This window comes from Bombina bombina, chromosome 10 (assembly GCF_027579735.1).
Source record: "Bombina bombina isolate aBomBom1 chromosome 10, aBomBom1.pri, whole genome shotgun sequence".
Lineage (NCBI taxonomy): Eukaryota > Metazoa > Chordata > Amphibia > Anura > Bombinatoridae > Bombina > Bombina bombina.
In genome coordinates this window covers 155216668-155228671 of record NC_069508.1, presented here as the reverse complement: position 1 = coordinate 155228671, position 12004 = coordinate 155216668, and the positions used below count along the sequence as shown (strand labels likewise).

General features: G+C 45.2%; 1 protein-coding gene across 3 annotated transcripts in view; it reads left to right on the top strand.

Annotated features, from left to right (window-relative positions):
• B4GALT2 (beta-1,4-galactosyltransferase 2) overlaps positions 1 to 12004 on the top strand; it is a 297187-nt gene that overhangs the window by 79845 nt on the left and 205338 nt on the right. For all 3 annotated transcript variants that reach the window (XM_053693401.1, XM_053693403.1, XM_053693402.1), the window contains one exon: positions 9255 to 9653. In XM_053693401.1, the coding sequence (XP_053549376.1) occupies positions 9338 to 9653 (316 nt within the window). In that variant the 5' untranslated portion in view covers positions 9255 to 9337. The remainder of the gene's footprint in view (positions 1 to 9254; positions 9654 to 12004) is intronic.

Sequence of the window (12004 nt, the reverse complement as noted above, 5' to 3'; positions counted from 1 at the left end):
ATTTTATGTCATAAAAAATTTAGTAAAAATGATGCCCAAGATGATTCCTCAAGTGAGGGGAGTAAGCATGGTACTGCATCATCCCCTACTTCGTCTACACCAGTCTTGCCCATACAGGAGGCCCCTAGTACATCTAGTGCGCCAATACTCCTTACTATGCAACATTTAACGGCTGTAATGGATAATTCTATCAAAAACATTTTAGCCAATATGCCCACTTATCAGCGAAAGCGCGACTGCTCTGTTTTAGAAAATTCTGTAGAGCATGAGAACGCTGATGATATGGTTTCTGAAGGGCCCCTACACCAGTCTGAGGGGGCCAGGGAGGTTTTGTCTGAGGGAGAAATTTCAGATTCAGGAAACATTTCTCAACAAGCTGAACCTGATGTGATTAATTTTAAATTTAAGTTGGAACATCTCCGCGCTCTGCTTAAGGAGGTGTTATCCAATTTGGATGATTGTGATTATCTGGTCATTCCAGAACCACTATGTAAAATAGAAAAGTTCTTAGAGGCCCCGGGGCCCCCCGAAGCTTTTCCTATATCCAAGCGGGTGGCGTACATTGTTAGTAAAGAATGGGACAGGCCCGGTATACCTTTAGTACCTTCCCCCATATTTATAAAATTGTTTTCCTATAGTCGACCCCAGAAAGGACTGATGGCAGACAGTCCCCAAGGTCGAGGGGGCGGTTTCTACTCTACACAAGCGCGCCACTATACCCATAGAAGATAGTTGTGCTTTCCAAGATCCTATGGATAAAAAATTAGAAGGTCTGCTAAAGATGTTTGTTCAGCAAGGTTCCCTTCTACATCCAATTGCATGCATTGTCCCTGTCACTGCAGCCGCGTGTTTCTAGTTTGATGAGCTAGGAAAGGCGATTATTAGTAATTCTTCTTCTTATGAGGAGATTATGGACAGAATTCGTGCTCTTAAATTGGCTAATTCTTTCACCCTAGACGCCACCTTGCAATTGGCTAGGTTAGCGGCGAAAAAATTCTGGGTTTTGCTATTGTGGCGCAGAGCGCTTCGGTTAAAATCTTGGACAGCGGATGCGTCTTCCAAGAACAAATTGCTTGACATTCCTTTCAAGGGGAAAACACTCTTTGGCCCTGACTTGAAAGAGATTATCTCTGATATCACTGGGGGCAAGGGCCACGCCCTTCCTCGGGATAGGTCTTTTCAAGACCAAAAATAAACCTAAGTTTAAGCAGGAAGGTAATACTTCTCAAGCCAATCCAGCCTGGAGACCTATGCAAGGCTGGAACATAGGAAAGCAGGCCAGGAAACCTGCCACTGCTACCAAGACAGCATGAAATGCGGGCCCCCGATCCGGGACCGGATCTGGTGGGGGGCAGACTCTCTCTCTTCGCTCAGGCTGGGGCAAGAGATGTTCTGGATCCTTGGGCGTTAGAAATAGTCTCCCAAGGTTATTCTCTGGAGTTCAAGGGGCTTCCTCCTAGGGGGAGGTTCCACAGGTCTCAGTTGTCTTCAGACCACATAAGAAGACAGGCATTCTTACATTGGGTAAAAGACCTGCTAAAAATGGGAGTGATTCATCCTGTTCCATTAGGAGAACAAGGGATGGGGTTCTACTCCAATCTGTTCATAGTTCCCAAAAAAGAGGGAACGTTCAGACCAATCTTCGATCTCAAGATCTTGAACAAGTTTCTCAAGGTTCCATCGTTCAAGATGGAAACCATTCGAACACTTCTTCCTTCCATCCAGGAAGGTCAATTCATGACCAAGGTGGATTTCAAGGATGCGTATCTACATATTCCTATCCACAAGGAACATTATCGGTTCCTAAGGTTTGCATTCCTGGACAAGCATTTCCAGTTCGTGGCGTTTTCTTTCGGATTAGCCACTGCTCCTAGGTTTTTCTCATAGGTACTAGGGTCCCTTCTGGCGGTGCTAAGACCAAGGGGCATTGCTGTAGTACCTTACTTGGACGACATTCTGATTCGAGCGTCGTCCCTTCCTCAAGTATAGGCTCACACGGACATTGTCCTGGCCTTTCTCAGATCTCACGGATGGAAAGTGAACGTGGAAAAGAGTTCTCTATCTCCGTCAACGAGGGTTCCCTTCTTGGGAACTATAATAGACTCCTTAGAAATGAGGATTTTTCTGACAGAAGCCAGAAAAACAAAACTTCTAGACTCTTGTTGGATACTTCATTCCGTTCCTCTTCCTTCCATAGCGCAGGGCATGGAAGTGATAGGTTTGATGGTAGCGGCACTGGACATAGTTCCTTTTGTGCGCATTCATCTAAGACCATTACAACTGTTCATGCTCAGTCAGTGGAATGGGGACTATTCAGACTTGTCTCCGAAGATACAAGTAAATCAGAGGACCAGAGACTCATTCCGTTGGTGGCTGTCCCTGGACAACCTGTCACAAGGGATGACCTTCTGCAGACCAGAGTGGGTCATTGTCACGACCGACGCCAGTCTGATGGGCTGGGGCGCGGTCTGGGGATCCCTGAAAGCTCAGGGTCTTTGGTCTCGGGTAGACTCTCTTCTACCGATAAATATTCTGGAACTGAGAGCGATATTCAATGCTCTCAAAGCTTGGCCTCAGCTAGCGAGGGCCAAGTTCATACATCAACCATCAGGGGGGAACAAGGAGTTCCCTAGCGATGGAAGAAGTGACCAAAATCATTCTATGGGCGGAGTCTCACTCCTGCCACCTGTCTGCTATCCACATCCCAGGAGTGGAAAATTGGGAAGCGGATTTTCTGAGTCGTCAGACATTGCATCCGGGGGAGTGGGAACTCCATCCGGAAATCTTTGCCCAAGTCACTCAACCGTGGGGCATTCCAGACATGGATCTGATGGCCTCTCGTCAGAACTTTAGAGTTCCTTACTACGGGTACAGATCCAGGGATCCCAAGGCGGCTCTAGTGGATGCACTAGTAGCACCTTGGACCTTCAAACTAGCTTATGTGTTCCCGCCGTTTCCTCTCATCCCCAGGCTGGTAGCCAGGATCAATCAGGAGAGGGCGTCGGTGATTTTGATAGCTCCTGCGTGGCCACGCAGGACTTGGTATGCAGATCTGGTGAATATGTCATCGGCTCCACCATGGAAGCTACCTTTGAGACGAGACCTTCTTGTTCTAGGTCCGTTCGACCCACTCCAGCTGACTGCTTGGAGATTGAACGCTTGATCTTATCAAAGCGAGGGTTCTCAGATTCTGTTATTAATACTCTTGTTCAGGCCTGAAAGCCTGTAACCAGAAAAATTACCACATAATTTGGTATATCTGTTGGTGTGAATCTGCAGGATTCCCTTGGGACAAGGTTAAGATTCCTAAGAGTCTATCCTTCCTTCGAGAAGGATTGGAAAAAGGATTATCTGCAAGTTCCTTGATGGGACAGATTTCTGCCTTGTCCGTGTTACTTCACAAAAAGCTGGCAGCTGTGCCAGATGTTCTAGCCTTTGTTCAGGCTCTGGTTAGAATCAAGCCTGTTTACAAAATTTTTGACTCCTACTTGGAGTCTCAACCTAGTTCTTTCAGTTCTTCAGGGGGTTCCGTTTGAACCCTTACATTCCGTTGATATTAAGTTATTATCTTGGAAAGTTTGTTTTTGGTTGCAATTTCTTCTGCTAGAAGAGTTTCAGAATTATCTGCTCTGCAGTGTTCTTCTCCTTATCTGGAGTTCCATGCAGATAAGGTGGTTTTGCGTACTAAACCTGGTTTTCTTCCAAAAGTTGTTTCTAACAAAGACATTAACCAGGAGATAGTTGTACCTTTCTTTGTGTCCTAATCCAGTTTCAAAGAAGGAACGTTTGTTGCACAACTTGAATGTAGTTCGTGCTCTCAAATTTTACTTAGCAGCTACTAAGGATTTCAGACAAACTTTGTCTTTGTTTGTTGTTTATTCTGGTAAACGGAGAGGTCAAAAAGCAACTTCTACCTCTCTCTCCTTCTGGATTAAAAGCATTATCCGATTGGCTTATGAGACTGCCGGACGGCAGCCTCCTGAAAGAATCACAGCTCACTCCACTAGGGCTGTGGCTTCCACATGGGCCTTCAAGAACGAGGCTTCTGTTGATCAGATATGTAGGGCAGCGACTTGGTCTTCACTGCACACTTTTACCAAATTTTACAAGTTTGATACTTTTGCTTCTTCTGAGGCTATTTTTGGGAGAAGGGTTTTGCAAGCCGTGGTGCCTTCCATTTAGGTGACCTGATTTGCTCCCTCCCTTCATCCGTGTCCTAAAGCTTTGGTATTGGTTCCCACAAGTAAGGATGACGCCGTGGACCGGACACACCTATGTTGGAGAAAACAGAATTTATGTTTACCTGATAAATTTCTTTCTCCAACGGTGTGTCCGGTCCACGGCCCGCCCTGGTTTTTTTAATCAGGTCTGATAATTTATTTTCTTTAACTACAGTCACCACGGTACCATATGGTTTCTCCTATGCAAATATTCCTCCTTAACGTCGGTCGAATGACTGGGGTAGGCGGAGCCTAGGAGGGATCATGTGACCAGCTTTGCTGGGCTCTTTGCCATTTCCTGTTGGGGAAGAGAATATCCCACAAGTAAGGATGACGCCGTGGACCGGACACACCGTTGGAGAAAGAAATTTATCAGGTAAACATAAATTCTGTTTTTATATTACAGCCTCTTGCATGCATTGCGCCTGTCACTGCTGCAGCGGCATTCTGGTTTGAGTCTCTGGAAGAGGTGATTCGCACAGCACCATTGGATGAGTCTCTGAGCAAGATTAGAACCCTTAAGCTGGCTAATGCGTTTGTTTCGGATGCCGTAGTGCATTTAACCAAACTTACGGCTAAAAATTCCGGATTCGCCATACAGGCGTGCAGAGCGCTTTGGCTTAAATCCTGGTCAGCAGATGTAACTTCTAAGTCTAAATTACTAAACATTCCTTTCAAAGGGCAGACCTTATTCGGGCCCGGCTTGAAGGAAATTATTGCTGACATTACTGGAGGTAAGGGCCACACCCTTCCTCAGGACAGGGCCAAATCGAAGGCCAAACAGTCTAATTTTCGTGCCTTTCGTAATTTCAAGGCGGGAGCAGCATCAACTTCCTCCGCTCCAAAACAGGAAGGAACTACTGCTCGTTACAGACAGGGTTGGAAAGGCAACCAGTCATGGAACAAGGGCAAGCAGGCCAGAAAGCCTATTTCCGCTCCTAAGAGAGCATGAAGTCAGGGCCCCCTTTCCGGAGACGGATCTAGTGGGGGGCAGACTCTCTCTCTTCGCCCAGGCTTGGGCAAGAGATGTACAGGATCCCTGGACGCTGGAGATTATATCTCAGGGATACCTTCTGGATTTCAAAACTTCTCCTCCACAAGGGAGGTTTCATCTGTCAAGGTTATCAACAAACCTAGTAAAGAAAGAGGCATTTCTACAATGTGTACAAGACCTCTTAGTGATGGGAGTGATCCACCCAGTTCCGCGGACGGAACAGGGGCAAGGGTTTTATTCAAATCTGTTTGTGGTTCCCAAGAAAGAGGGAACCTTCAGACCAATCTTAGATTTAAAAATCTTAAACAAATTCCTAAGGGTTCCATCATTCAAGATGGAAACCATTCGATCCATCCTACCCATGATCCAAGAGGGTCAATATATGACCACAGTGGATTTAAAGGATGCCTACCTTCACATACCGATTCACAAAGATCATTATCGGTACCTAAGGTTTGCCTTTCTAGACAGGCATTACCAGTTTGTAGCGCTTCCCTTCGGGTTGGCTACGGCCCCGAGAATTTTTACAAAGGTTCTGGGCTCTCTTCTGGCGGTACTAAGACCACGAGGCATAGCGGTGGCTCCGTACCTAGACGACATTCTGATACAAGCGTCAAGTTTTCAAAATGCAAAGTCTCATACAGAGATAGTTCTAGCATTTCTGAGGTCGCATGGGTGGAAAGTGAACGTGGAAAAGAGCTCTCTGTTACCACTCACAAGGGTCCCTTTTCTAGGGACTCTTATAGATTCTTTAGAGATGAAGATTTACCTGACGGAGTCCAGGTTATCAAAACTTCTCAATGCTTGCCGTGTCCTTCACTCCATTCCAAGCCCATCAGTAGCTCAGTGCATGGAAGTGATCGGCTTAATGGTCGCGGCAATGGACATAGTGCCATTTGCGCGCCTACATCTCAGACCGCTGCAACTATGCATGCTAAGTCAATGGAACGGGGATTACTCAGATCTGTCCCCTTTGCTAAATCTGGACCAGGAGACCAGAGATTCTCTTCTCTGGTGGTTATCACGGGTTCATCTGTCCAATGGAATGTCCTTTCGCAGACCAGATTGGACGATTGTAACAACAGATGCCAGCCTACTAGGCTGGGGAGCAGTCTGGAACTCCCTGAAGGCTCAGGGATCATGGACTCAGGAGGAGAAACTCCTCCCAATAAACATTCTAGAATTAAGGGCAATATTCAATGCTCTTCTAGCTTGGCCTCAGTTGGCAACACTGAGGTTCATCAGATTTCAGTCGGACAACATCACGACTGTGGCTTACATCAATCATCAAGGGGGAACCAGGAGTTCCCTAGCGATGTTGGAAGTCTCGAAGATAATTCGCTGGGCAGAGTCTCACTCTTGCCACCTGTCAGCGATCTACATCCCAGGCGTGGAGAACTGGGAGGCGGATTTTTTAAGTCGCCAGACTTTTCATCCAGGGGAGTGGGAACTTCACCCGGAGGTATTTGCCCAACTAATTCTTCGTTGGGGCAAACCGGATCTGGATCTCATGGCATCTCGCCAGAACGCCAAGCTTCCTTGTTACGGATCCAGGTCCAGGGACCCGGGAGCGGTGCTGGTAGATGCACTAGCAGCCCCTTGGGTTTTCAACATAGCTTATGTGTTTCCACCTTTTCCGTTGCTTCCTCGACTGATTGCCAGGATCAAACAGGAGAGAGCATCGGTGATTCTGATAGCGCCTGCGTGGCCACGCAGGACCTGGTGTGCAGACCTAGTGGACATGTCGTCCTGTCCACCATGGTCTCTACCCCTGAGGCAGGACCTTCTAATTCAGGGTCCTTTCAACCATCCAAACCTAATTTCTCTGATGCTGACTGCTTGGAAATTGAACGCTTGATTCTATCAAAGCGTGGGTTTTCGGATTCGGTTATTGATACATTAATACAGGCTCGGAAACCTGTTACCAGAAAAATTTACCACAAGATATGGCGTAAATATTTATATTGGTGTGAATCCAAGAGTTACTCATGGAGTAAGGTTAGGATTCCTAGGATATTGTCTTTTCTACAAGAGGGTTTAGAAAAGGGCTTATCCGCTAGTTCACTAAAGGGACAGATTTCTGCTCTGTCTATTCTTTTACACAAGCGTCTGGCAGAGAATCCAGACGTCCAGGCTTTTTGTCAGGCTTTGGCTAGGATTAAGCCTGTGTTTAAAGCTGTTGCTCCTCCGTGGAGCTTAAACTTGGTTCTTAAAGTTCTCCAGGGTGTTCCGTTTGAACCCCTTCATTCCATTGATATTAAGCTTTTATCTTGGAAAGTTCTGTTTTTGATGGCTATTTCCTCGGCTCGAAGAGTCTCTGAGTTATCTGCCTTACATTGTGATTCTCCTTATCTGATCTTTCATTCAGACAAGGTAGTCCTGTGTACTAAACCTGGGTTTTTACCTAAGGTTGTTTCTAACAAGAATATCAATCAAGAGATTGTTGTTCCATCCTTATGTCCTAATCCTTCTTCAAAGAAGGAACGTCTTTTGCATAATCTAGACGTGGTCCATGCTCTGAAGTTCTACTTACAGGCAACTAAAGATTTTCGACAAACTTCTTCTCTGTTTGTCGTTTACTCTGGACAGAGGAGAGGTCAAAGGGCTTCGGCTACCTCTCTCTCTTTTTGGCTTTGTAGCATAATACGCTTAGCTTATGAGACTGCTGGACAGCAGCCTCCTGAAAGAATTACAGCTCATTCCACTAGAGCTGTGGCTTCCACCTGGGCCTTTAAGAATGAGGCCTCTGTTGAACAGATTTGCAAGGCTGCAACTTGGTCTTCACTTCATACTTTTTCCAAATTTTCCAAATTTGACACTTTTGCTTCTTCGGAGGCTGTTTTTGGGAGAAAGGTTCTACAGGCAGTGGTTCCTTCTGTTTAATGTTCCTGCCTTGTCCCTCCCATCATCCGTGTACTTTAGCTTTGGTATTGGTATCCCATAAGTAATGGATGACCCGTGGACTGAACACACTTAACAAGAGAAAACATAATTTATGCTTACCTGATAAATTTATTTCTCTTGTAGTGTGTTCAGTCCACGGCCCGCCCTGTCTATTTGAGGCAGGTTCTAAATTTTAAATTATAACTCCAGTCACCACTGCACCCTATAGTTTCTCCTTTCTCGTCTTGTTTTGGTCGAATGACTGGATATGACATGTGAGGGGAGGAGCTATATAGCAGCTCTGCTTGGGTGATCCTCTTGCAACTTCCTGTTGGGGAGGAGAATATATCCCATAAGTAATGGATGACCCGTGGACTGAACACACTACAAGAGAAATAAATTTATCAGGTAAGCATAAATTATGTTTTTGAGGCGACAGCAAATTTACACTGTTATACAGGCTGTACACTCACTACTTTTGTGAGATACTGTGTGTATATACAGTATATATATGTGTATACAGTATATATATATATATATATATATATATATATATATATATATATATATATATATATATATAAAATCAAATGGAGCTCACTTGTTATATGTGCACTTCTTGAGGCACCAGCTCTTACTGCTCTTATATGTATGAGTCTGTAATTGGCTGATGACTGTCACATGATACAGTTATATGCACACTTTGTGAGGCACCAGCTCCTACTGAGCATGTGCAAGAGTTCACAATATATACATATGAGCTTGTGATTGGCTGATGACTTTCACATGATACAGTTATATGCACATTTCCTGAGGCACCAGCTCCTACTGAGCATGTGCAAAAGTACACAGTATATACGTATGAGCTAGTGATTGACTGATGACTGTCACAATATACAAGGGAATGGCAAATTAAGTACATTTTAATAATTTGTCAAAATCTACTGTTCATTTAAAATTTACAGTGTTGTTGCATTGTCTGTTTATTATGTTCTTGCTGATTATACAATTCAACTATATTTACTGGTCCATTAAAATGATTCTTTATTTGTGTGTTTAATTGTGAATGTTCTGTCATTAGAAAATAACTGCAGAGTGTCGCTTGCTTTTCACAAATTTTGTTAAACATAAGATCACTTCTTGTCCCTCCTCTTTAGGACCTGCACCTTCTCTGGACAGTGCTTGACTCCCACCCCTGGGGGGCACATGGTGTCCTCCCTGCTTCCCCCCTGGACAGAAGATGACCAGATTGATGTTGGGAGTTACGTTAGAGAGGATCTGTAAGGCCGTCCTCCTCCTCTGCCTTATTCACTTTGTCATTATTATGATCTTGTACTTTGATGTGTACGCCCAGAGACTGGACTTCTTCATGCGATTTAATGTCAAAAACTCCTCCCGAGTGCATCCTTACTACAACTTCTCAAGGCCCAATGGCACTGCCTACGTTGCTGCCACTTCTGTGGGTGAACCGTTTACACCGAGCACCAAGGTAGAACTCAACCAAACTGTCACAGAGAAGCCACTTGTACCGTGTCCAGACACACCGCCTGGTCTAGGTAAGCATGGTACAGAGCCATAGCTTGATGTGAAATAGTCAGAAAATCTTTTGTGTGCTCTATAGTGTAGTTTCCACATATATTTACAATTGGGTATATTTATTGTATCACTGGCTTAAAAATATTATTTGCAAAAAAAACTAAGAAAAAAATAAAATTGGAACTGTATGTCTTGTGCCATATATATGTGTGTGTGTGTAAGGGACGCAGGTTTATTTTAACAGATGAGTTTCATGGTGGGATGTCCCAGTTAACCTGGAGAGCAAAAAGGCTTATATGTCAGGATATTATAGACAAAAAGGATTTTCTATATTCCTAAAGTATACATAACGTACATAATCTAACTCCGCTCAAACCCATAAACTCTAAGCCGGGGGTCAGAGGATGAGCAATAAACACTATGTTTTTAACTAACTAGGTTTGCCATCAGTGATTGGAAGTCGATATGCTGAGCTTGCACTGCACAACAATATACTACATGTTTATTTTGTCACCATACAAACTAATAGTCCTTATTGATGCAATAGTCTAACATACAGTTATTGTGATTTAAAGTGTCAGGATGTTGCATTTGAGTCTGTTGAGTTCTATATTGCACAGAGGGGTAATGACTTCTTGGTCTATGTGTGGCCATTGCAGTGAAGTTTTGACTTTAACACTTAAATGGATTGGATATTGATCTATATTTATGTGAAGTGGAAGCGCAGTATGGTGCTGTATGTGCTAAATATCTCCTGCAAGTGGCATACAGTTTGGTGCTGTATACACTAAATCTCCCCTGCAAGTGCCGTACAGTATGGTGCTGTATGCGCTAAATCTCCCCTGCAAGTGCCGTACAGTATGGTGCTGTATGCGCTAAATCTCCCCTGCAAGTGCCGTACAGTATGGTGCTGTATGCGTATGCGCTAAATCTCCCCTGCAAGTGCTGTACAGTATGGTGCTGTATGCGCTAAATCTCCCCTGCAAGTGCTGTACAGTATGGTGCTGTATGCGCTAAATCTCCCCTGCAAGTGCTGTGCAGTATGGTGCTGTATGCGCTAAATCTCCCCTGCAAGTGCTGTACAGTATGGTGCTGTATGCGCTAAATCTCGCCTGCAAGTGCTGTACAGTAGGGTGCTGTGTGCGCTGAATCTCCCCTGCAAGTGCCGTACAGTAGGGTGCTGTGTGCGCTAAATCTCCCCTGCAAGTGCTGTACAGTATGGTGCTGTATTTGCTAAATCTCGCCTGCAAGTGCTGTACAGTAGAGTGCTGTGTGCGCTAAATCTCCCCTGCAAGTACCGTACAGTATGGTGCTGTATGCGCTAAATCTTCCTTGCAAGTGCTGTACAATAGGGTGCTGTATGCGCTAAATCTCGCCTGCAAGTGCTGTAAAGTAGGGTGCTGTGTGCGCTAAATCTCCCCTGCAAGTGCTGTACAGTATGGTGCTGTATGCGCTAAATCTTCCCTGCAAGTACTGTACAATAGGGTGCTGTATGCTCTAAATCTCCCCTGCAAGTGCTATACAGTATGGTGCTGTATGCGCTAAAACTCCCCTGCAAGTGCTGTACAATATGGTGCTGTATGCGCTGAATCTCCCCTGCAAGTGCTGTACAGTATGGTGCTGTATGCGCTAAATTTCGCCTGCAAGTGCAGTACAGTAGGGTGCTGTATGCGCTGAATCTCCCCTGCAAGTGCTGTACAGTATGGTGCTGTATGCGCTGAATCTCCCCTGCAAGTGCTGTACAGTATGGTGCTGTATGCGCTAAATCTCCCCTGCAAGTGCAGTACAGTAGGGTGCTGTATGCGCCAAATCTCTCCTGCAATTACTGTACAGTATGGTAATCTGTGCGCTAAATCTCTCCTGCACATGCTGTACACTGCAGTATGGTGTTGTGTGCTCTAAATCTCCCCTGCAAGTGCTGTACTTTATGGTGCTGTATGCGCTAAATCTCCCCTGCAAGTGTCGTACAGTATGGTGCTGTGTGCGCTAAATCTCCCCTGCACATGCTGTACCGTATGGGGCTGTGTGTGCTAAATCTCCCCTGCACATGCTGTAAAGTATAGTGCTGTGTGTGCTAAATCTCCCTTGCAAGTGCTGTACAGTATGGTGCTGTATGCGCTAAATCTCCCCTGCAAGTGCTGTACAGTATGGTGCTGTATGCACCAAATCTCCCCTGCAAGTGCTGTACGGTAATGTGTGCGCTAAATCTCCCCTGCAAGTGCTGTACAGTATGGTGCTTTATGCGCTAAATCTCCCCTGCAAGTGCTGTACAGTACGGTAATGTGTGTGCTAAATCTCCCCTGCAAGTGCTGTACAATACGGTAATGTGTGTGCTAAATCTCCCCTGCAAGTGCTGTACAGTATGGTGCTT